The 26559-nt window shown below is 39.2% G+C and overlaps 2 protein-coding genes across 2 annotated transcripts; both read left to right on the top strand.

The window, feature by feature from the left end:
* The first annotated feature begins 1300 nt into the window (after positions 1-1300).
* Positions 1301-11821, top strand: abcg4a (ATP-binding cassette, sub-family G (WHITE), member 4a). The gene is made up of 14 exons (XM_078266012.1): positions 1301-1529; positions 6390-6507; positions 6593-6725; positions 6818-6868; positions 7265-7410; positions 7516-7639; positions 7859-7973; positions 8058-8197; positions 9407-9505; positions 9641-9809; positions 9909-10009; positions 10097-10255; positions 11311-11429; positions 11596-11821. The coding sequence occupies exons 1-14, from the start codon at positions 1301-1303 to the stop codon at positions 11819-11821; spliced, it is 1929 nt and encodes a 642-aa protein (XP_078122138.1).
* A 5018-nt stretch (positions 11822-16839) lies between these two features.
* Positions 16840-25948, top strand: LOC144527757 (histone acetyltransferase KAT5-like). The gene is made up of 16 exons (XM_078265989.1): positions 16840-16876; positions 16957-17023; positions 18077-18145; positions 18286-18422; positions 19286-19354; positions 19447-19629; positions 20225-20395; positions 20496-20570; positions 21859-21921; positions 22206-22454; positions 22559-22648; positions 22745-22885; positions 23022-23115; positions 23239-23398; positions 23512-23593; positions 24084-25948. The coding sequence occupies exons 1-16, from the start codon at positions 16847-16849 to the stop codon at positions 24216-24218; spliced, it is 1815 nt and encodes a 604-aa protein (XP_078122115.1). The 5' UTR covers positions 16840-16846; the 3' UTR covers positions 24219-25948.
* Positions 25949-26559: the final 611 nt, after the last annotated feature.

Genomic DNA, 26559 nt, shown 5'->3' with positions numbered 1-26559 from the left:
ACTAATGGTAGGGTGATCAATAGAAGCCATGGTCAATTTCCTTTGCCTTATTCACATTTTACTGCACATAGAGTTGATCATGGATGGTAGACAGAAACAGGAGATTACTGAAGACTGCATGGCATTGCATGGCAGCAGTGGATGTTTGCATACAGTGATTATGTGTTAATGATATGAGTTTTGATACAGATTTTTAGTCTCTATTTCAGGTTTGCTTTGCTCCATAGCTATTTGCCTCTGATGAGCGGTGACTGTGTCATATTTGTCAGTATTTACCACAGTACCCTTAATTCTGACATGAATGGTGTCACAAAATGATATTTTCTTGAGGATGAATGTGCTGCCCTGAACTAATCACAACTTGTGTGTAACTATGTCAAATGTACAACAAAACGGGGTCAAAGTGTGTATATCTGTGTGTCACCATGACTTCGTTTATTTGCTTATTTCAGGCCTGAATGTTCACAAAATAGGCAGTTTTTCAACTGTTTCCTAACTATTTGGACAGAATCTGGTGGTTTTGTAGTTATTTTATAATTACTTATACTATGCACAATTAATTTACAATAAAACACCCCCCCCATTAGTTTTCCTGATAGCATTTAAACATGCCTATCCATAAACTTTCAACTGATAATTACATTGCTCTTTATAAAATAGTCCACTTGATTCACTTTTAATAACTCATTTAAATCATGCACAAAATCCCCCTCCTTCAATTAGCACTGGAGTATTTTTCTTGTTAAATAACTATTGACTTTTACGGATTAATGTAATAGTAACATGATCCTGGTGCTGTCACATGAAAATACACTTTAGACAGGCCGCCTTGTCTAGAAGGAAATTTACGTGAATCAGCAGTTTACGCATGCTACAGGACTGAAACCAGATCCCGACTCCTCACACTCAGAATCTCATTCACCTACACCAGCCAGTCCATAAAATAAGATGCAATCAGATCATATCCAGCATTTTATGTTTGCAGTCAACCTAAAATCATTGCTACAACACACCTTTGAGTCCACACATCTGCTGAGGCACCAGTTTTCTCTGGATCCGTCAGACGAACAACTAGAAAAAAGGAACCAAAACCAATCAATAAAATGTTTGTCTTGTTTATTGGCAAATTAAATGATTTACCTTACTATAATGAATTTTCCAGGTGAAAATTAATCTGCACATCTTTTATGCATAAAACATACAGGGATATGATGCTTCTTTTTTGAAGCAGGAGAGTGGAGTAGAGCTTGAAAACAGTTGTAAAGACTGACATGTCTGTCCTCCTTTGCAGCCTTTCAGCATGGCCGAGAGGACACAGGAGCAGGGCTCGGTCAGCATCCCCATGGAGGAGACCAAACTCCATGGTGGTGCGCCTCCAGAGGTGCCACTGCTCACCCACTTAAAGAAAGTGGAGAACCATATCACTGAGGCCCAGCGCTTCTCCCACCTCCCACGCCGCTCTGCTGTGGACTTGGAGTTCAATGAGCTCTCGCACACCATCCGCGAGGGTCCCTGGTGGAAGAGGAGAGGTACTGCAAAGCTCCGTTCACATAGTAACCATGATGGATGGGCAAGCAAGCAAGAAAGCACCACCCATGATGATCAATATCTGGGGTGCAGGAATGACACATGTAGCCCAGCCCTGTCCACATACACACACACACACACACACACACACACACACACACACACACACACACACACACACACACACACACACACTTGCAGACTTGCAGACCATGTTGTAGCAGGCAGTGTGCTGGTAAGCTTTGCTGCGCTCAGCAGAGTTTAGACATAGTAAATAATTTACACTCACAGGTTGGCACATTGCTTGCCTCTCTTTTCCCTGTGTTGTCTGACGATAGGCAGTGAGTCAGGCCCACGATTGATCTTCTCATGAAATATGAACAGCAGCATTTCAACTCATCCACCTCCAACCTTTGGTCATCTCCCACCCATCTCTCCACCCTCTGCAAACTATTATATTTAGATGCTCATGTTACGTTCTGTGTATTTAGCAGGGTGGAGATGGGGGACTTCAGAGGAACCCTTTATTCACATTCTTCACAAAGTATGCTTAGGAGAGGCCCTGCATGTCTTGTGTTTATTTCAGTCTTGTGTAATATTGATGTGAATTATGAAAGCCTGGCAGAGGAGTGTTTGTTGTTCCACTGGGAAACCTGAATGTATGGGAGTATTCATAAGGAGGATCACAGCTAGAAAGCTTTGATGCCGGCTTTTCCTTTAGTGGATCTCATCAAATCAACCTGTGGTTTCTGCTTATGTTTGTGTTGTCTCTTCATGGTGCCTGCTTCAGCTCATCAGGCCGATGATGTGTGAGCAGGAAGTGTCTCAGCCTTTACTAATTAAGCGGTGCCTTTCATAAAGAGGCTCTCCTGCCATTTTACTCTCTTTTCTATCTGACTTAACCTCCCGTCATATACATCCAGCTCCTTATTACCCCCTCTCTGCCTCTCCAATTACCTCTGCCACTCACATAAAATAATATAATCACTGTGTTGCTTATATTTGACATATATTGTAGTTCATTCTGCTTGTCAGTGTTTGGGTTTCATTTGACAAGCTAAGCTCAGAGCTGATTCTCTGCTGTTCCTGTCTGCCTGATGAAGGCTGTAAAACAGTTGTAATCAACCAGATGTTAAGGCTGTTGTTCTGTTGTATGCTTTATTAGTCAGTGATTATTTCTCCTTGGAAAAAACACATAATTTGATGTAATTTCTGCTGAATTATATTCAATTATACAGCTGAGCTGAGGAAAAGGGATGATGTAAACAGTGAGCCTTGAACCCTTGATGTCATTTATAATTGAATGTGTTTTAGTTTTTGAGTCACTGACACACTACGAATGAGTCATTTTTTTAAATGTCTTTGGCGAACAGGAAGAGATTACCACGAGGAAGATATCCTATTGTAAACACAGTAAATGTAGAATTGTTTATTTTATTGTAAAAGGGCTCAGGAAGGTCAGGTGATGTATGGGCTGCCCGCCATCTGCATTTATTTTTTATTGTAGGTTCTTTTTGGCAAGGGCATCCGTTTATCCCTGTTAGGATGACGTTGCGGTGACCTGCTTTCATGTTGAGGTATTCTCCTAACTGGTGAAACATTAGCCCAGCCACGGAAGGGGAAGGATCGGAGGGGGGGGGGGGAAGCATGCCTCTCTGTGATTCCAGCTCTGTGTGATTTACTGCAATTGCGTCTCTGCACCTGCATTGTTGATTTGTTAGATTTGGTCATCTTAATATTACATTACATGTCATTACACGTCATTTAGCTGACGCTTTTATCCAAAGCAACTTACAGTTGCTACATATGTCAGATTATCTATTAACTTTCCTTACGTGAGGGGAATGGACCATTAGAAAATGATCAAGGACATCAGACAGATCTTAGTGCTTTATTTAGGTTCTTTCATCCCTTCATTTTTCTGTGGTGCAATTTCACAGCTTGGACAAATTAACTTAGTTGAAAAGACTTGTTTCTTTCTTTAAAGCTGCATACAATTTGTCTTTTGGAGAACTTCACCAACTTTACACATCAACGTCTATTTACAGGTCTTGGTGAATAACTACTGCATATGTGAAAACAACTTGTATAAAGCCTTTTGTGTCTCCAGAGGGAGCTGCAAAGTAAAGTCTGATAAATTACCTCAAGTGATGTCACTTAGGTCAGCGTCAGTTGGAGCTAGTCTATGTCCAAGACGTTCCACTTCCGGGATTGCTCCGTTGCCGCTGGAAATTCCACCGGATTTCACTCTTTTCGGCCGGATGTCTGGTACCTTCCGCTTTCTTTGTGTTGGAATTTTTTCCTTCGGTGGATTTATGAGGACTATGGTTAACTCCTCAGATCTCTACAGGGTAAATCAAGACAGCTAGCTAGACTATCTGTCCAATCTGAGTTTTCTGTTGCATGACTAAACAACTTTTAAACGTACACATGTTCCACTGCTATTTTGCAGTGGCACAGTGGCTCTGCCTGGAACATAGAGCCGTCCATGATGATTGTGATTGGTTTAAAGAAATGCCAATAAACCAGAGCACGTTTTTCTCCCATCCCGGAATGCTGTGTGGACTAGCCAGACCCTCCTCCGCAGCGCTGTGGAGGAAGGTCTGGCAAAGCGAGACTAGTTGGAACTACTATAAGTTTGGAAATAAAAAAATATGGGTGGGTGGGTGGACTAAGAAAAAAGTGAGCTTACCAGATCTCTGTAGATCACTGCACATCTCTTCTTGAGGCTAGCGGCTCAAGGCTACATTAGCCGCTAATAGTATAAAACACAGAAATCTCCGACAGAACTGTTGGCGGTCGGGTTGCATTGTGGAGAATATAGGCACCATGTTTTTTTACAAGGAAGAAGAATGCATGGAATAAAAAAGACTTTTTGCACTTTTATAACATCCAACAATATATAGAAGAGAGATGCTAAATTGCGGGAATACTCTTTAAACATGCATTTTATCTAATTGCAGCCCAGCTAATTTGATCAAAGAGCCTATTCACCAGAGTTTGTGTAGTCCTTCCCTAAGATTAGAATGATGAAGAAACAAGCACTGATGAGGGAAAATAACTACTTTTCTTCAGATCACACTGCTTTATGGAAACATTATATTCCTGGTGTGAGAATTGAGTTGTCATTTGTGTCAAGGCCTCCAATTTGAGGCATGTAAGAACCCACCTCAACCGTGACTCATAATAATTTGTCAAACAATTACTTTGAGACTTTCTAACACATTAGACTCGATGTACACTGTCAAATGCTGTTAAATCGGTGTGTATTTGACAGTGAGGTGAGCTACATACTCTGTGGCTCTCATGGGTGATCAGGATGTGCCTGCAGCCTCACAAAGATAAGGGCCTTATTATGCGCGACCTACACCGGGTTAGATCATCAGTATGCACCACATGCCAGAGCAGGGCTGCTTCACTAACAGCGGGCTGCTCTGCTGTCTGAGTGACCTGAGGCTGTCTGATGTAATAACACTGCGTGGGAGGAAGGAGCACTGCCATTAGGGTACTTTACTCATAGAGTGAGGGTTTAAGGGTGCTGGCAGCTCTGCTGAGACCCTAATTACACAGCTCGAGACAGGAAGAATCATTCCTGCAGACAATGCAGAAATGGGTGAGGCAAGGGAGACAGGAGTGACAACCTGGCAGGATACTAACAGCCCTTTTTTACTTTTCATGTCTGGAATCTTTCAGAATCTACATGTGTCAGTTCTAAAACTGTTAAAACCTAAGTAATCCACAGTAAAAGGTCACACCACGCCTACCATTTTTAAAACCGCTACAGGAAAACAATGCTTGTGGTTTATCTGTTGGCGCCATTGAGGGAGCCATTATCTTTCTCTACTCTTGTTTTTCTAATTTTCTTTTTTTCCTTTACAGTATTGTCTGCACACTTGATGCCCAACTCTCCTAAAATGCTGTTCTGGTTTTTACTTTTTTATTCCTTGCAGCCAACTTCACCTTGAATTATTTTGTTTCTGCAGACACTGAGAACAGCTTGCACATTTTTGTCTGTCTAACTTTCCATTTCCAGCTTTCTTAAATGGAAGCGTGGCTGTTGTCAGTGTAGCCTGCTTATCAGGAATGTTAATACAGAGAACATGTATGATCCACAGCACTGCTATAGCTCTGCCTGATACTTTCCTTGCTCAGTAAGTTCCAATGTTAATAGGGACACTGAACCCGGTTCCTTCTCAGTCAGGAGTTTAAAAAGATGTTATGAAAGTGGGCAGACTAAAAACGACCAAGCAGATGGACTAAATAATCACTGTGTAAAGTCAAACTGAATAAAGAATGTAAAGTAAATTGTGCCATCAGTGCATCTTGCTATTATATCTGGCTTTCTTCTCTCAGCACCCTGAAAACCAAAGGAAAAACACACATATATATTTAAGATAAATAAACTAAAACAAATGTAATTTCATCCCTCAGTAGTTGACCTGTTCTCTCCTGTAATGTGTACGGGTGGTGCAACATACATTCAGTAACATGTTTTAAGCTTACTTTTAACCATCTTATGTCAGATTAGCTTAAATAATAGCTTTGAAATCATCTATAGCTCTTCAAAACCTGACCTTTATAAACTTACTATTTTGTTTTTGTGCTCATATTTTTCCATCTTTAATCACTTTGCATTTTACTCTTTTTCTTATCAGTTATTTCTCCTCTTTGTCAGTGATTACTGATGGATGTTCAAAATACACTTTAGAAATAGTAAATATAACGGACTGTTTAAGATCTTCCAATATGTAGTGTAAAAAGATACATGTAAACTTTGGAGGAAAATGTCTGAGAAAGATTGTTAGGAACAATTTCTGACCAATTGCAGCACTATAAATAACAGCTTGTTTCCTCTCTGTCAGGTTACAAAGCCCTCCTCAAGTGTCTGTCGGGAAGATTCAACAGCAGAGAGCTGATTGGCATCATGGGGCCTTCTGGAGCCGGGAAGTCCACCCTGATGAATATTTTGGCGGGGTACAGGTGAGAGGTGAAAGATCATACTTTTGATTTAATTTAGGGCTTAGAAATTGGTTGCAATATCATTGTGTTTTCTATTGGGAAACAGGGAGACGGGCATGAAGGGCCAGATCCTGGTGAATGGTCGACCGAGGGACCTGAGGACCTTCAGGAAGATGTCGTGCTACATCATGCAGGATGACATGCTGCTGCCACACCTCACTGTGAGGGAGGCCATGATGGTAAGGTCATCAAAAAAAAAAAAAATCAAAATAGACACCTCATTAAATCCTTATGTTCAATAATAATGGGCTGACTTCTGTCTGTCTTTCAGGTTTCTGCCAATCTGAAACTGAACGAGAGCATGCAAGTCAAAAAAGAACTTGTAAGTCTGAATATGTTGATTGCATTACATATGTACAGAATCATTTTTCAGCTACAGATAGACAAGAAAATGTCTCACTTCAAAATGTCCATGCTACAGTGCATATTTCTACAAAAGCTATCCTTTTAATTCCTTGTGTTAGATAATTATGGGTAAGCCAGCCTTCTTTATTATTATTATTGGATTTACAGGATATGGCTTGTACAGGCCATACATGTCACTTCCTATACATGGATAACAATCATTGTTGATGTCCACCATCTTGTCTGCAGCCAGGTCACTATTGGATCAAATATTACAATATAAGGTCACATATAGCATGATAGTAGTTCTCATCCACCCCTATTAGTTATGTGTGTCATCATGGACCCACATTTGTTTCTGTTTGTGCCTAAGGTGGATGAGATCCTGACTGCTCTGGGTCTTCAGGAGTGTGCTCAGACACGCACCAACTCTATCTCTGGGGGCCAGTGTAAAAGACTGGCCATTGCTCTCGAGCTGGTCAACAATCCTCCTGTCATGTTCTTTGATGAGCCCACCAGGTTAGGATAGTACTTAGCTGGATTGAATGTAAGATCAACATAAAACCAGATTAAAAAGTGCATCTATTTGTTTGGTTTTCTGTCTCGTCTTGTGCCCCATCCCAGTGGTTTGGACAGCGCATCCTGCTTCCAGGTGGTTTCCCTCATGAAGTCTCTGGCTCTGGGAGGGCGGACAATCATCTGCACCATTCATCAGCCCAGTGCCAAGCTCTTTGAGATGTTTGACAAGGTAACTTGAGTGCTTATAGTGCTGGACACGTCTAGCTTTCCATTAGGTGCTCAGACCATGCAGGGCACTACAGGTTAGCATAATTTATTTTATCCAGCTCACAAGCAGCGCAGCAGTCAATACTCAGGCCTGTTGTTTTGTTAGTTGTTCATGTATTATTCAGAGAGTCAGTGAGTTGGAAACAATGTTGATTACTCTATACCTGTGTTCCCCCACCAGCTGTACATCCTCAGTCAGGGTCAGTGCATATACAAGGGCACAGTCCCTTACCTCATCCCTTATCTGAAGAACCTGGGCCTCCACTGCCCAACGTACCACAATCCTGCTGACTTCAGTAAGTCAAGCAACTCCTTTAGTACACATGTGTGTCTGTTTGTCAGTGTTTTTGTTCGTACCAGCTTGTCCTCTCTGTCCCCAGTCATTGAGGTGGCATCAGGGGAGTATGGGGATCTGAATCCAGTGCTGTTTGAGGCAGTACAGGGTGGACTGTGCTCCGAGGAGGGCAAGAAGAACTCCAGAGACAAAAGTGACTCGTCCTGTCCCTCTCAATGTCACAGTGTGAGTGGATCACCCCTCTCGCCTATCACCACACCTATATTTTCTATATTAACAGACGTCATAGCCTCACATCATATAGTAATTATAAATGCAAGCCCTACACCACAGAACACTGAAAATGCCTTTACAAATCTCAAAGAATTGTTCGATGACAGGAAATTGCCTCAGATTTCATCAGTTTCCTTCAGCGATTTCTTATATAATCGCTGCATTCATTGAACAATAATTGATCTACTCATTTACATGAAAAGTAAAGGGAACATATTTCAAATCTGCAAAGAAACAATGTGATTGAAATGATAAATACTGTCCAATAACGTCAGTTACATCACAGCCAGTAAAAGAACCCCAAAATTGAACACACACAGTTAATTGTGTTACATTAAATAAAAATACCCCTTTCCTGTCCACATAATCCAAACTGATCTCCTCTCCTCCACTCCATCAATCTGTTTCCTCAGCTTCCCCTCACTCTCTCTTTCTTAGCCTCTAAGTCACTTTTGATAAGACCATCAGCTAAATGCTAAAACTGTAAATGTAAACCACCAAGAGCTCTCTGGTATACCATTACTCCTGTATGGTGCAATTTTGCCCTTCTACTCCTTTAAACATTTTAACAGTTTATTGATTTTCTCTGTTGCCCATTCTATCTACTCCTGGGGTTTTCTGTGTAGGCATCAGCCAGTAACCTTTTCCATAACCAGAAATTATTATGTTTTTGGTTCTTATATATGTCCATATCTTCATTTTCTGGCTACTGCCTTCTTCTTTGATTGCATGATTTAAGATATTGTAACTATAGTGACCTTCCACTTCCACTCAAAATGTCAGCCATCGTTCACCACCTAGAATGAGGTGCAGACACAGTGGGCTTTGGAGTGTGTTTGGAGGATTTAATTTATTTAAGGACCAAATGTATGTCTATACTGACATGAAAACATTGTTAAGATAAATTGAACTTGTCTTTTCAGCATCAGTCAGGGAAATTTTGAATAAAAACTCAAATCACACACATTTCTTACATGATATAACATACTGACAGGGTACACACATCAAATAAACAGTCAGACTATTTGTATCATTCTACTGTTTAGACCAGTTAAAGATTAATTTGCAACGTGGCGTAGCAAAGGACATGATTTCTCTTTTTTGCTAATGGTTGTCTAGTATCTGTGTGTAACTAACTCCTTGTTCTTGCTGTCTCCACAGGACACAGGAACCCTTGAGAAACATAGCTTTGCCACCAGTACATTCACACAGTTCTGCATCCTCTTCAAAAGAACCTTCATTACGATATGCAGGGACACGGTAAAATAATTATTCTACGAACTTTTGACTGTGATAAGCAAAGCCTATTATGAAAAACAGGTTTAATCTGATTCTTGGTATCAATTAAGGGCTTTTGAGTTATGTTTATTGATGTTTATTTTGTGTGTTTTCAAGGTGCTAACCCACCTCAGGGTGATGTCCCATATTTGTATTGGAGTGCTGATTGGCTTGCTTTATTTCAAGATTGGAAATGATGCCAGCAGGGTCTTCAACAACACTGGCTTCCTCTTTTTCTCCATGTTGTTCCTCATGTTTGCTGCCCTGATGCCCACCGTTCTAACCTGTAAGATGCTTAGTCTAGCGAGAGATCGGAAACATTGATGTGCTGTGTTGTTTTTCTGGTTTAAGTAAAAAGTCTTTTAACGCTGCTGTTGTTCCACAGTTCCCCTGGAGATGTCCGTGTTTATAAGGGAACATCTCAACTACTGGTACAGCCTGAAGGCCTATTACTTGGCCAAAACAATGGCTGACATACCATTCCAGGTAATGTTCGAATGATTGAGCACACAATGGTTTTGACATGAATAGAGTATATTTCAAATTAATGACACTACAAAATCTCTTTTACAGGTGCTTTGTCCAATCTTGTACTGTAGTATAGTGTACTGGATGACTGAACAGCCACCAGAGGCAACTCGCTACCTGCTCTTTATGGCCTTGTCCACATCCACGGCCCTGGTGGCCCAATCCCTAGGTCTGCTTATAGGGGCTGCATCCACGTCTCTGCAGGTGAGAAAAAACATGCATCCTTTAAATTAGAAGTCCCTCTCCTCTAAAAAAAAATGTGTTTTTGTTTCTGTTTGACCTTCACTGTGCGGGATGATGTATGTATAGAATACTGTTTTCTCATTCATCTGCTGAAGAGGGAAAGTTTCTCTATGCTCGCTTTAAATCTGAATGTTGTGATGGGTTCAAACAGGCGTCATTTGGTGACATCACAACTGGAAAGGCAATCGCTGCGTTCTAATATCCATACTACCATACTATTTAGTATGCCAGAAAAAGATTTAGCATGTCCCAATACATAGTATGTCAAATGCAATATGCCAAAAATACCAGGATGTTCTTCTGCATCCGGTCAGATTTTGCAGTATTCAAGCCTGGCTATTCTGACCCACAATCCTTAGCGCAGCATATATGAGCAACAGAGTCAAAGTTCAAGGTGCAATGTTATGAAGTAGTTTGTCCCAATTGTATGCATACTACATGCAACACTATGTACTATGTAATGGCAGCTGCAGTACATGCTACCAGTAAAAAGAAAAAGTATACGATTTGGAACTCAACCCAAGTTTCAACTTGTACAAGTGTGATGAGCAAAACTTGAAAACTCCAGTACACACACACACACACACACACACACACACATACACACACTGAAAATGGGCTTTTCAATGAAGTAGGAGATATATTGTGTCCAAGAGTTACACTAAACTTTCCTAACACTGGTGTGGAGTTAGAAAAAGTGAGCAAACCTCTGTAGCCTGCTCCTGATCTCTGCTTGAGGCTAGTGCCCCAAGGCTACATATGCCGCTACTAGCATAACACACAAATCTCCAGCTAAACTGTCAGTGGTCGCTTTGCAATGTAGGTAATGTAGGCGCCACAAGGAAGAATGCGTGGAATGAAGACAATAATATTTCTGGTTCTGCTGATTGATTCCTTTAAACTGTCCACGGTGAGTCCAACAATGTTATAGAAGTGCAATGCTAAACCTGTGCAGTATCCTTTTAAGTATCTGCTGACAAGTTATTTGTCATAAATTTTAGATATTTGTTCCACAGGTGGCAACCTTCGTGGGTCCAGTCACAGCCATACCTGTGCTCCTCTTCTCTGGCTTCTTCGTCAATTTTGACACCATTCCCAAATACCTACAGTGGAGCTCTTATATTTCCTATGTCAGGTACTGTCAGCTACTTTATGCAATTCAAATTTCTAAGAGAGTCCAACCACTAGTTTTAGACTTCAGTTAAATGTATTTTGGCCATCTGTCTTTGTGATCAGTCTTTCTCTGATCTAAAATGATTTAAATGAGCCTGGGTTCACGAGTTCAACATTTCCTATTTCAGGTACGGCTTTGAAGGGGTAATACTCTCTATCTATGGGATGAACCGGTCAGAGCTGGAGTGTCCGGGCGTGGTGTGTAAGTTTCAAAAGCCAGAGGAGGTCCTGCAGCTGCTGGATGTGGAGGATGCAAAGCTCTACGTGGACTTCATGGTGCTGGGGGTCTTCTTCCTGGTCCTTAGACTGGCTACTTACCTGGTTCTGCGCTACAAAGTCAAGTCAGAGCGTTAAGACGTTGAGAGGCTAATGGATTTAGATACTCTCACATATCCCAGCAGTGTGAGATAGTAAGAAAACATATAGTCCTTCTTTCTCTGTCTTTCTCTGACTTTACATATATGTACAAAGACATACACAAGTCCAGCACATAAAATCATCAGAAAGCTGTGCTGCACCACCAAACTGTATAGTATAATATTATCTTTTAAACGGTTTGTTATTCAAGAAAAAAGTGTTGTTCTACCCTGTCTGCCCATTATTAGTTGTCCTTCAGGTAATAGTATTCTTTAGCTCATCATTATCTTCTAAAAAATTGTGTATCTGCATTATACATAAACAGAATAGCCACCAAAGTAACAGAACGCATGTGTCTTTAAACTGAGAAATTTTGATTTTTGGCAACTCCAAGAAAGGGCCACATGAATCATCCTGATTTATGGGGAGCCATAGAAACCATATTTGTGCAGGAGTGTCCAATAGCTTGTAGCTTCTTAATCCAATGCCTAAAAAGATCATCCAAGATTCACATCAGAATCCCGTTAATTGGACAGCACCCATCAAGATGCCCCAGGAACATGATTTTGAGATGGATACCTTTGTATTGTTGTGAGGAAAAGTGGAAACTTTCAGTGCCAGAAAACATTTGTGCGGCTTCCCACTATCCTGTAGGATCATCTCATCAGGTATCTTTACCAAGACGCTAAACATGATGGCTTTTCTTTACGGATCCTTTATAAATCGACTGCCAGTGGATGAGTTTCCTCGCTTTTCATCTGCAGTGTGGAGCAATTTTGCAGGACCTTCTACCTGACCTTTGAAGGTGGTAGAACGTTTAGATGTGAATGACATGTTTGTAAAAAAAAAAAAAGAAAGCAGTGTGTCTTATACAAAGACTAATATAGATGCACCCTGCGACCAGACCTGATTCCTTACTTGCTCCCTAATATAGGCTAATATACCAAGGAAGCATTCAGAAAGCAAGCATGACTGCTGTGTCCATCCTGATGCAGAGGGCTGTTGCACAGAGAATGATGTTTTAGGTGAAGTGCAACAGTCTTTTCTGTGGATAAAAAAAGAGTAATCTTTTGACACAATTCTTTGAACTGCTTGTGTCCACTCGTTGTTTGTCTCTTTAGCTGCCTCCTACCTGAGCTTCTCTATCCTTCTCTTCTTCTGCTTTGCTGATGTCTGACAGATGTGTGTTGTCTAAAACAATGCTAGATATATGAAATGCTGGCTGGGCAGTTTTGGTGCATCTGCACTAGAATGATTTGAGTTTCCTCTGCTTCATTGTTTGCACATACACCTTATGTCAACAAACATGCTGGAACACACACACACACACACACACACACACACACACACACACACACACACACACACACACACACACACACACACACACACACACACACACACACACACACACACACACACACACACACACACACACACACACACACACACGGCAATGTTTAGAAGAGCCTCTCCTTGTTGCTGGGCAATGCAAATGTTTTCCAATAGACTTGCTATTAAAATATTTCTTACTTAAACTATGCTACTTAGTAATCCTTATTATAATGCATAAAATAGTGCAGAGTATATAATCAATGATTGTACAGTGAATATGTCATGCTGTAAACAATTTGCACTTTTCAATGTATGTCGATTCTTTTTTATTTATTTGTATTTTATTTTATTTTAATATATCTATGTGATGAGTGCTGCTTGAAAGTACAAACGGGAATAACAGCAACCGAATGTTGCATGTTCACATTAGAAATGAAGTTCATGAAATATAAAATTTCAGAGTAAAGCGTAACGATTTTATTTCCTCATCCATATGTATGTATTCCGCCTTGTTTGAGGAGATGCAAATCCTCTTCTTTCTGCTGAAAATGTTTAGAATATGGATTCAAGTGCATCATTGCTGTAGATTAAAAACAAAAAGAATCAGGAGTGAGAAGGTAATGTAGAAATGTGTGAATTGTGCTGGAAGGTAGAAGGATTAACAACAGTCAACCAAATGTATAATTATGTAGCTAAGGAGATTGGCGGTCTCTTTAGGAACAAACTGGATCAGAAAGCAGATCAGTGATCACTGTTCAGCAGGTGGAATCCTGCACAGACAGAAGGCTGTAGGTGGACATTTGGATTCTGTCATTAATAGCAATAGCCAACATTGAGATGATTAATTGTTATACCTCCCAATGTCATAAATCAGTTCATATGTTTTATAGTAAGAGTTTGATTTGAGTCATTTTGTTCTTACCAGTTTAATTATCTGCAATAAGCATCCAAATGATGTTTTAACTCTATGAGAATTTTATGAAGGGACAATGTGACACTGCAAACCCCCCCCCCCCCATCTTTTCATTTTAGTTGTGTTTTTGTTGATTCTATTCAATTACTAATTTGGTGGACATGTTTACTGGATGACCCTCTTAAGGATTCAATTGGAGGGACAGAAGCAGAATGACAATAATAATAATAAAATGTACTGTAGATGGGTGCTGCTGGATAAAATAAAGCCACCGGACATCTTAATGTCAGACGCCGTCAAGATAATTGGTTCTCAATGTGTAGCATGGGAGAAATACTGCATGAAGCCAGTTTTACTGCCAACAGAGCAGATAGGCTATGTGTTTTAACCTTCCCCCAATTATATCAAAAGCCATGAGTTGGTAGCAGACCTGCAGGTGTGACTTTGTATGGTAAAAAAAAAGAAAAAATAGCTCCTGCCCCAGAACAAAGCAGGGATAATTAGCAGTGTTGAAGTCATTAACCTGTCTGGAAACGTCTTGGCCCGACGTCTGAAGGCCTGTGGTACCAAAGAAGAAAACAAATCATCCTTCTTCTGCTGCAAAATGTAGAGGGTGCACCTCTCACTGAGATTATGTTGTCAAATGTTCTCATTAATTTTCTCACCAAAGAAAGAGCTCTGAAAAGTAATTCAAATCCCACTGGATTTTCCTGATTTCAGGATTTTTAATCCTCCTAAAATGATCATGTTTTTTAAGATTTGTTTCCCAGTGTCCCTTCCAGGTCAGAAAAGTGATATGTATGACAGATATGATTTGGCTCCAGTGGAGATAATAAAATCATGTGTAAGCAGTATTCTGCATGTGCGAGATGCAGCTGATGAGCGTATGTTCAAATGTTCAAAAATGCTTTGTTTGTCCTAATAAACCACCTGGATTTAGTGCACTCTATCATGCATGGAAAATAATAATATGCAGGCTATCAGCAAGCCATGGTTGTCTGATTGAAAATCAGTAATAGAATGGAAGGCTGTTTAACACCGGATGTTTCTTTTTATTTTTGTTTGATATAATTTGTTTATCGTTTACGGTTAAATTTATGGTTTCTCTACTCCAAAAAATGCAAGTTCTGTATACTGAACGCTGTTCTGAGGATTATAATAAAGATCATTTATAACCTTTGCCCTTGCTCAGTGAGATGATTCACTCAAACATTGACTGTTCATTTGTGACAATGTTAATGAAGTTGATATATATGGTTATTTACTCAATCAGGTATCCCACACTTACAAGTACAATAAGAGCGCTGAACACTTTATGACAGTTTGTCCATACTTTCCATACACACTGGTTTCGAGAGCACCGATGTGGTCTTGTGGAATTTAATTTGTTTTTAACATAACTGTTCACTCTTCATATAAATGTACCATGAGACACATGAACAACCACCAAAGGTTGCTAAAATACCCAATATTAGCTTGGTCTGTGTTAAATGGCATGTATTAATATGAAAGCATCTTTTTTATTGAAAGCAAATATCTTTAACTTTGAACAGCTTTGTAATGTAAGCTGTATTATTGTGGACAGAATGAGCCAAATGTTATAAATGCTGTCAATGTAAGTCAGTGGGAGGTCACATTATGTACATGTGTATTGGCTTGATTAGGTTGTAGACAAGAGGGACCCCTGCTGGCAAGACATGTAAACCATCCTTCCTTGAAAATATGCAGGACTACATCAGTATTTTTGCATGTCCTATGTCATTACCTGTCATGCAGTCTCTTTGCAGTACTATGTGTGAAAATATGTATTTCATCTCGACATAATGAGGCTGGTGCCTGGTTTGATTGAAGTTTTTTGGATGTGTGCACTCTCTTTTCTGGTTGTTTATGAGTACTGCATAGTCATCAAATGGGCTTTAATTGATTAAACCCTATAAGGCTGCTGCGCCCCGAGAAAGATTGATGCACTCATAGTCCAATCAGGTGGTAACAATCCTAATTCAGAGTATAATTGCCATAATGGCGTAGGGCAGATCCACATCCCCATGACCACGAGGAGCCGATATGGGGCTGAATCAGGGTCAAGGAAACGTTCGGTTCCAAAGAAGAGAGCCCATTCTGTAGAGATCAGGTCTGAGAGTTGATGCCTTTGGCCTCATAGCAGCACACACTCAATACCCACCAGAAAACTCTGTAAGCCCTGAGTGTAGACCGGTTTGTGCTTTCGGAATAATTGTCACTACATCTTCTTCTACATTTTTGTTGTCAATATACTTTCATACATTTCTATGTGGTATTACACAATTTTAGTGCTAAGCCTAGTGGTTATCGCTATATGTCAATTTACAATTTTCGAAGTTGGACAAGCTTTTGGACAGCACATAGTTATTACAATGACTATCATTGAAATGCTGTTAAAACAACTGTAACCTGGATGTCTAAATATTGTAGGCATATTTAGCCCATTTTTACTCAAAGGACATTAAGATTTAAGAGTAAATTGAAGTTTTGTAAGTGTGTTCCAATCCATGTTCTAGCAGTAAACCTGCTAGAACATGGATTGATAAAAAAAAATGTCAGCAAAGTTCAGAAATTATACTAACTCAAATTATACTAACTCACCTGCCTCTTGGGGAACACTCCTGCTTCTTTCTTCCGGGTTGGTTTTCCGACTTCCGCTCCCCGCATTCTTTCAAGAATTTCCATCTTGCATTTTATTTTATCTTTGTTGTGGACCGGCATTTTCCCACAACACCCTGCTCCTGCTCTCACAGATGACGAAAATGGCGGACAACGCATCATCGGTAGGTTTTTGAGAGATACAATTTTATTTTAGAGACATTGACCAGTTTCGGCATGGAAATTAACGTATTATTTTCAACAGGTCGAGATTGTTGAGGGCTGTCGCCTCCCCGTTCTTCGTAAAAACCAAGAACACGAGGACGAATGGCGTAAGTATTGTCCGGTTGTTCTTCCAGTGCTAAGCTAGCTAATGCTAACAGACGAACCTCAGCTGTTGTTATCAGACGCCACGGCCTCCAGTTAAAGCACTGTAAACACTACACTCACAGGGCACACATGTAGTTGTACCATGTGAATGTCATTGATTTGAATGCTTGCTTAAACCACTGTTACATCCAAGGGACGTTTAAAAAAAAAAGTAAAGATACAGTTTATTGGGAAAGACTAACTCAGGAAGAAATCCATTTGACATCAGACTGTTGTTTACAAATATAAAACCGATTGTTCAGGTTAAATAGTTGGTTTCCTAATTGCAGATTGGCTCACTTATAAGCACTATGTTTGGGCTCAAGTGGTTCTAATGGTTCTGACAGCTCGGAGGATGAGAAAAGTAAGAGCCACAATAAAGTTAGCCAAAATCAGTCCTGCATCTAAGTGACACTTTCTCAGTTAAATTGTTATTGTTACGCTTCACAGAGGCCATTATGGCAGCGTTACTACTCATTTTCAATAAGTGACATGATATTGTTTAACCCTCATCTCCAAGTGGGTTTAAAATTTAAAAACTAATAACCAACACGTTTGGCCTTTTCTGCAATTTATTTTCTGTCCGTTGACTTATTGAGTACTAACTGTTTCAGCACTACTTGCTACCCTAGGTTAGTGAAAGCTACATAAATCCTTTAACCCACAATATCTGTTGACTGTTTGTTAATCTATAATGTTTTAGCAGCTATTTCGGGGGGGGGCACATCTCTTCTGACACCTTGGCTAAGAAGATGATGGTTATAAAATAAATAAATTGTACTTACATGTGGAACTTTTTAGTTTGGCTTATTTGAAACTGTGTACTTTTATGTGATTCTCGCTGTTCCAAGTTTGAACTTTCATGGTTGAGTGCACTTATTGAAAGCTGCTTTGGATAAAAGTGTCAGCTAAATGAAATGTAATGTCAATGTAAGTCATTGCCCATCACAATCATTTTGTCAGTTTAAGTACAGTTCATTGCAAGTTTTAATTTGACTTGTCTTCTTTTCTTACAGCATTGGCTGAAATTTTAAGTGTGAAGGAAGTCTCTTCGCGAAAGCTTTTCTATGTTCACTATATTGACTGTAAGTATAGTTTGTTACTAATTATTATTATTTAGTTTTTTTTACATTTTAACTGTTAGTCACTTTACAGGCTGAATTAATTTCACAGAAACATCACAAAAAATGTCTTCTTGTTTGTGTAAAATTGCTTGTGTTAAAAGTCAACAAGCGGCTGGATGAGTGGGTCACAGGGGACAGGCTGGACATGAAGAAGCTTCAGTTCCCTAAGAAAGAAGCTAAAACGCCAACCAAGAATGGTCTTTCAGGCTCCCGTCCCAGTTCTCCAGAGAGAGAAGTGGTAAGCATGTGCTACGCCACCAAATGTTTATCTCAAACTCCCAATCATTGCAACAATACACTCAGGTTTTGGCAGCATCCCCATTGTGAAGACACTAGTATATACAATTTAAGCCTTCAGTTTACATCCCAGTGTTTTGACAGCTGTAACAGCGACTGAGTCATTTTAAAAGATGGCTCCAAGGTAGGCCAGTGGATGCTATAATTGTTAGATGAGTAACATTAGTCATGTTTCAGACTAGTAAGCCCTTTGCATTGCTTCAATGTACTGACAGCATTTAAAAGTTAAATTTGATGTCAAGCTCAATTACTGTGTTATGAATATTGCTAAGTGGATCATTTAAACTGTGTGGTGTAGATTGTAACAAGTTAGATTAGTATTTATAATAAGCAGTGGTCAATTCTACAAGCAGCACAAAGAAAATAATAACTTGTTTTTAGGAGTAAATCATTTTCACTGGTGGTTGTCTTGTTGATCAGAAAAACTTAGCGTAACTATATAAGCAACCATTTACATGGTCATTTTACTAATATTTTGCATGCTGATTTAAACAACAATTTGTTCAAATGTACCAACACAATATCTGATGCGTTTTCTAGTAGTATGGGGACAGGATTATATGTTCATTGTTTTTTTTATAATTAACTTAGCCTCGACACTTAAATAATTACATTTTAGCAATACATTTAAGTGCGTGATGAGGAGAACTCTCCATTTGTTTGTCTTACGTTTTTCTATTCATACTTCTACAGATCTTATTTAGATTGCCCCAGACACTGTTAATTTGTAATGCTGTTAGTTATCATTAAAGACACTCAATGTCAGTTAACCCCCTTCCTTCTCTTCCTTTCTGTTCAATACAGAGGAAGAGTCTAGATCTCAACGTACAGTCTACCACAGCTCCTTCCAGAGGCAAAACCCTCCCCACACCGGTACAACTTGAATTGACACTTCTTTTTTTCCCCGAAATGACTGAGACCTTGTTTAAACCTGGTGTTAACGTGCAACCTTTGTGATCATACAGCTATCGGGTCATGCTGAACTGCATGGGAATCCAGAAATAAACAACCATGAAATAAAAAAGGAAGATGCTGATCCGGTCGTGCAGATCACATCTGGAAGTGCTTTAACACACAGTGTAACCAAATGTTTGTCAGGTGTATGCACTGGACTTGTCAAGCCACATTTCAACTTCAAATCTTTCAAGGTAGCTGGTATTCTCGGTTTATGTTGTAATCTCTCATGTGCTGAAGATGGATTATTCTATGAGATTTCATTGTCTGCAGGTGTAAAATAAAATATATATTTTTAAATCACATATACTAAAGCAGCAAACATAATAAATCGCCCAACAAGGTAGGAGAGGAAAGTTGTTGATGCAGGCAGTTTTGACTCCTGAAGACACATTTTTTAGTTGTAAGAAGGGAGTGGCAGCTGATCTGTGTCTCTTGCATCTTAATACCAGGTTTCAATAGGGCCTTTACATTGAACTAGTTTAAGATGGAGATAAACAGAAATTGGTGAAACCTGCTTAATGTGATATGCTGTGGCTATTAACCCAGACACAGTCTTAGCTCATATCAGTGAACAGACTGCAGATAATATTAAGATGGCACTGCTTCATGAAATAAAACTGGAATACCCAGCTGCTAATGAGTACATTGCTCTGTATTTTTGAAAACTCAAACCCATCTATCTGGAATCAAAAAATCATGTATGGAAACAAAACCTGATTCATTTAAGTATTTGGTCGGTCTGTACTCATTTTGAGCACAATGTCTAACAACGTTTGCTTCCTGCAGAAGAGGAAAGTAGAGGCCGTCCCCTTGGCGACTCAGGTACCCCCGGCCACCCCTGTGCCCTCCCTGCCAAGTTCAGCTGAAGCCTCTCAGGCATCTGTTTTTCCTGCTGTGAGGGAGACCAACACCTTTAAATCCCGCGAAGAACATGAACAGATCTCCTCGCTCACAACGGTAAAGAAAACGGTCTCGGAGTCTTAAATGTTTGAGTTTCTTTTTTTTTCTTTTTTTTTTAAAACTGGCTAATGCTTAACTCATCTCTTCAAAACGATAGAACGGCACTGCCCGACGACTCATCCCCCCGCAGCCGGGGAGGAAGAGAAAAGCAAATTGTGGCGGAACGGACGAGGTATGTAACTTCAATACATTTAATCTTCACAATCAGCTTAATATTTTCTTATTTAAATTGTATACCTTATGACCTTTTTATAAAATCAATGATTTTAGCTTTTTATTTTGAGCACTGCAAACTAAAACATTTATACAGTATAGTTTTACATTCTAAACCTAAGTCAAAGAACACCTTTTTTATGTTCATCATCTACACCAGTATTAAAAGCCAAAAGGACCACAGATACTGCCTGTATCAATGTGAGCAGGATTAAAGTTTTTGTTAAATCCCAAATTTAAGAAAGTAAAAACGTATTTCTCACATGAATTCTTTGTTATTCTTCATTACAGTCTTAAAAGTGACAAGCTTTTCCACTGTGCTACTCTCTATATACCTATCCTTAGAAAACACAAGTAGCCTATACGAGTATGTTGACACAAATATTTTCCAACCAACACTTTTAATTTGTTAATTTTGCGAGGACATTACACATCACAACTCCCTATTGTTTGGTTACATGTTTCTGAGTCTAAAATCTATTTTGTTTAGACCTGCTTCATTTTGAATTGGTTAGAAATCAACATAATGTCCAACAAAATCCCAGCGAGTATCGGGGACATTTTAATTTTTTGATATCTACTAATTGTTACTTTAGATTTCTCAGTCTCGTGTTGAGTTTTTATGTGGAGTTAAATTGGTTGATGCAGTTTTAGAGATGAAGTGCTGTGGCTGAATTGATTGATGCAACTTTAACATTTATTTAGTCCTTTGCAAGCATTATACCAAAAATGTTTTTAATTAATTTTGCATTACAAAATGTTTATGATCTCTGACAAAATACTGATAGTAGTATATTTTGATTTAAAAAAAAATTTAATGTCACTAAATGAGGCAAAAGAAATCCAAACAAAAGCAGGTCAAGAAGTCCAAACAAAGCAGGTCAGACCTGGATGTTCGGGGTTTCTAATCAATGTCAAGCTACTGGACACGAGCAGCTCAGCTGTTGTGTAGCAAATTGCTGCAGCTGACCTCCCACGTTCATCATCTCTGATGACAGAGGCCAGCGGCTTTGTCATATAAGTTTACAACAATCTGTTAAACCCACATGTAATAATTGGTTGAATGTTTGTGTTTGCTCTTTTCCTCACTGTTCATTCGTTGGCATCTCTATCACTACTTATGGTTGCCAGTATTGCTGGCTGGCAAACAACTGTTACACTGAAGTTCAATATTGCTTTCAGTCTGCCCTTTTAACCAAATTGTTCCGTGTAAATGGGAACCATTTTGTTTTTGTCTCTTCTGCTAGATGATAAAGGTTTTGCAGTATAACAACCCTCAAACTGCCAGTGTCTTTCTACCACCACCAGAGGTCTGTTGTACTTCCTATTATTGCCCATTGATAGTCTGTTTCTGCACATTCAGCTGGGCCTTAGTGTGTCCAATAAAATGAAGGCATTCAGGCCCAACCTTTTGGAGTGTGTGTAGATTGTTTAAAATATGTAACATGTGTAATGTTACATATTTAAAACAATTTAAATGTTTTAGAAATCTTAAAATCACATTTTCATCAAGCATTTTCTTTTTAGCACAAGTTTTAACTACTTGAAAGTAACTGCAGCAAGAGTGTCTAATGTTCACATTGTTTACCACCAGGATTCCCAAGACAGTTCGGACGGCATCCCGTCTGCACCCCGCATGACGGGCAGTCTGGTGTCTGACCGCAGCCATGACGACATCGTCACCCGGATGAAAAACATTGAGTGTATAGAGTTAGGACGTCACAGACTGAAGCCCTGGTACTTCTCACCGTACCCACAGGAACTCACCACATTGCCCATCCTCTACCTCTGTGAATTCTGTCTCAAGTACCTCAAAAGCCTGAAGTGTCTGCAGAGGCATTTGGTAAGAATAATCAGTATGTCGCCGCCTTAAGCCCACCTTATTCTCTCGCTGCTTAGGTTGTTGCACATTGCACTCATCCATTTGTGTCTTACATCTTTTGACAGACAAAATGTAATCTAAGACATCCTCCAGGCAACGAGATCTACCGCAAAGGCACCATCTCGTTTTTTGAGATTGACGGCAGGAAAAACAAAGTAAGTGATACAGGGATATTTTTCTCAAATTTTTTTTTTTAACAGCAGTTTTTTATTTTGTTTTTGATTGATATATGTCTGTTATATTTTTTCCAGAATTATTCCCAGAACCTGTGTTTACTTGCTAAGTGTTTCCTGGACCACAAAACCTTGTATTACGACACAGACCCTTTCCTCTTCTATGTAATGACAGAGTATGACTCCAAAGGCTTCCACATAGTGGGCTACTTCTCTAAGGTACCAAAATTGTGCGAATCATTTTGAATTACTGGTACCGTGTGTATGTACAGTCCATTCATAAGGGCTTGGAAGCAGTCCTCTATCTTAACAGCGGTTCCCAAAACTAAACACAATTTTTATTTTGTGTGTGCAGGAAAAAGAGTCGACTGAAGATTATAACGTTGCCTGCATCCTGACCTTGCCTCCCTACCAGCGGAGAGGCTATGGCAAACTGCTCATTGAGTTCAGTAAGTGTAGTATCAAAAACAGTGGCACAATGTTCAGTAAATAAAATACACGTACGTTCAAATTCCTTGGATATTTACTGTGCTCACCCGGGCTAATCTGTGCACTGTGTTTGTATCTGTCAGGTTATGAGCTGTCCAAGGTAGAAGGGAAGACGGGCACTCCTGAGAAGCCACTTTCTGACCTCGGCCTTTTGTCCTATCGCTCCTACTGGTCCCAGACCATCTTGGAAATTCTCATGGACCTTAAACCTGACAATGGAGAAAGGCCACAGATTACCATCAAGTATATGGCTCTTGGCATTTTATTTTAACCTTTTAATTGTCTTGAATACTTTTCAGAACAGCAGTTCAATGATTGGCTCACTTTTCATTTGACCTTCTTTTTTTAACCTCCAGTGAGATCAGCGAGATCACAAGTGTAAAGAAAGAAGATGTCATTTCAACGCTTCAGTACCTCAACCTCATCAACTATTACAAGGTTAGAGACCAACGCTGTGTTCCATTTTTATTTCCTTCTTCCTCAACCCTGCCCTTTCTGATTGCATCTGCAGTATTTTAACGGGGCAGTGGTCCCCCCCCCCCGCCATCAACCCTTGAAAGTCTTGCAAATAACTGAAATGTAAATGGCTAAACAGCCGGTGTTGGTAACTGGATGCCATCCACTGTAAAACACAAGAAGCATTGTTTAAATTTTTCTATCAAATAATTGTTTGATGACAGTTTGACAAAAGGTTTTAGTTGTTGCTAGTGTGAAAATCGATTCAATAAAAAAACTGCCATCACTGATGAAATAAGCAATATGTTACGACAAAGCACAGGCAGCTGATATAACACACTAGTGGTATCAGATTACATATTGATGTAGCCAGATGTGTGGTTAGTTTTCACAAAAATGTATGCAGTATGCTCTAAAAAATGTGACGTGACATTCTGTCTAAAATTGTGATTGTCTTCTCTCTTGAATCTAGGGTCAGTACATCCTGACTCTTTCAGAGGACATTGTGGATGGGCATGAAAGAGCAATGCAGAAGAGACACCTGCGCATAGATCCAAAATGCCTTCACTTTACACCTAAGGACTGGAGCAAGAGGGGCAAGTGGTAGAGTCATTGAGTTCCCTCCCCAAACCGCCAGATAGCAGACTTGAAGCAAACAGTGGATCAGATAAAGGTTTTTGTCAATGTTTCTCACCGAGAACCTCAAAACCTTTTTGAACCCAGGACTCCTCTTCAGATAAGAAACAATGAACATAAATTGAGATGCATACAATTTTATTGTGAAATATTCATTATGTATTGAGAATCTAAAAAGCTCTCAAACTTGGCAACAAAAGAGAGACTTGTTAACCGTGACACCGCCAACAACACACCTTCTACTGTGTAAAAGATCCTATTAATGACCAACAGTGCGTTCAAAGTGAGATATGTTTAATAGCGTAAATTAAAGCTTAAATTGGAAAACATTCAGACCACCTAATGGAAACAAGAAAGGTTGTTAAACAATAATTAGAATTTTACAGTGATTTGCCTTATCTGTTAACGAGTCCACATTATGTAGAAACCACAAAGGGGATTTCTTTTCCTTAAATTCAACAAGGAAAGGTTGTTTTCTTTTGCTTTGGCCAATACAAACAGTGTGTGATTTTTGTCTACATCTTTTAGACAAAATCGCAAAAAAGTGGCGTTAAAATGTTTTCGTCAATTATTAATGCACCCCAGAAAATGTCAAGCTCATTGTGACTCTATTCAATGACATCACTTTAGTTTGTCGTTCTACATATATTTAAGAAACCTTAGTTGTTGACAAAAGTACAACACTTGTAGCACTCTTTTTATTGTCTGAACAGCACTCCAAACTCTTCTACTTTCTACTTTTGAATATAGATTTTTGTACAGTGTCCAGGCTTCAAAACATCTCTCAAACCTCTCCGTCTGGAATTGTTTTGAAAACAATACCTATGCTTACACTCATACTTATTAACTGACTCAATGCAAAATGTATTGTGAGTGTGTAAACAGTGAGGGTAGGTAAAAGGAAAACAATTTTCAATTTCTTTTTGGGAGAACAAAATTAAACACCCAACGCACCGATAGTAATTTTCAGTTTATTGTGATTCTCCTCCAGTGCCTGAATTTTATTGTCTTTCAACTAACAGGGAGAACAGATGTTCTTGTGGTAATATGGTTCACTTGTATAATAAAAAAAAAAAATGTATATTCAAATACACAGCCAGAACACCTTGTATGCAGACAGAAAATTCAAAACTAGACATCAAAATCTACAGTTATGTTGCTTAACAACCAACACGGTCAATTCAGGTTTGTTATCTTACAGTAGTAGTTCTGCTTTTATTTCCCTATGTTTTAAATAGTTGGAAGTATTTATGCTTTTTGTTTGTGATCATTCAGGTGAATCTTTTTTCTGATAATCCTGTGTCATGATGGTCTGTACAGTGTGCAATGAGACAAATCAAGTTAAACACATGTTCCCTGTAACTGTACATACTGAACCTGATTGTAAAAAAATAAAATAAGAAAAAAGCTTAGACAGAAGCCATGTTGAACTGTTAGAGGAATGTAAATGTTGTGTACAGTTGTATTAGTGTCTTTTGTACTTAATGTAAACTAACTGGTTGCACAATATCAACAAGAAAAGACCTAAGTGGTATCTTATTCTCAGTTTGTGTTGTATGTTTACATGTCACAAAGTATGTTGAATTTACCCTGTTGAAATATTTAGTATATCTTTAAGTAAAACATGGTCGAGAGTATGATTTGAACGTTTGATATAAAAAGCTTGTTGAATTGATAAAAAACTTCTTAAAAACCATAAAAGTGTGTTTAAAAGTGAGTCATAACCCTCATTTAATGTGCAGTATTTCTATTGACCGAGAGAGATCCATGTTCAACTATAAACGGGTAAAACAAAAAAAGCAACCAATGATTAACCACTGATGAACGTCACTAACAGTATAGACATTCCTGGTGTTACTCTATCAAATCTGTAAAATGAATCTCCATGCACAGCTGTGTAGAATATAACTGGGATCTGTTCGTAATGTGAGAGATGATTACCTGGAAAGATAGAAATGTACAGAGATGAAACCAATGCAAAGTGGATTTAGGATTGACATCCTCTCACAGCAAGTTTGTATGATAGCCACCAGGGGGCAGCATTCTGAATCTCCCTGTGTGTCCAAAATTGCATTTTCAAAGTTTAAACGACAAGCTAAAATTAGAAGGTAAATGTAATAGTGCAACCTGACTAGCCTATTGTAATTCTATTGCAGCTGGCGAGGGACATGGGAAATCTGAACAACAAATGGACACCTGCAGTGGATCGAATTTGGTTTTCCAAACTACAAGTACATGCACAACTAATCAAATATGCTAAACCGTGTGAGTGAACTCAATGCTGCGTGAGTAAGTTAATTAAACGTTTCCTA

Source organism: Sander vitreus, chromosome 13, assembly GCF_031162955.1.
Source record: "Sander vitreus isolate 19-12246 chromosome 13, sanVit1, whole genome shotgun sequence".
NCBI classification, from domain to species: Eukaryota; Metazoa; Chordata; class Actinopteri; order Perciformes; family Percidae; genus Sander; species Sander vitreus.
Note: the sequence above shows the minus strand (reverse complement) of the source record. Positions and strands in the feature narration are given on the sequence as shown.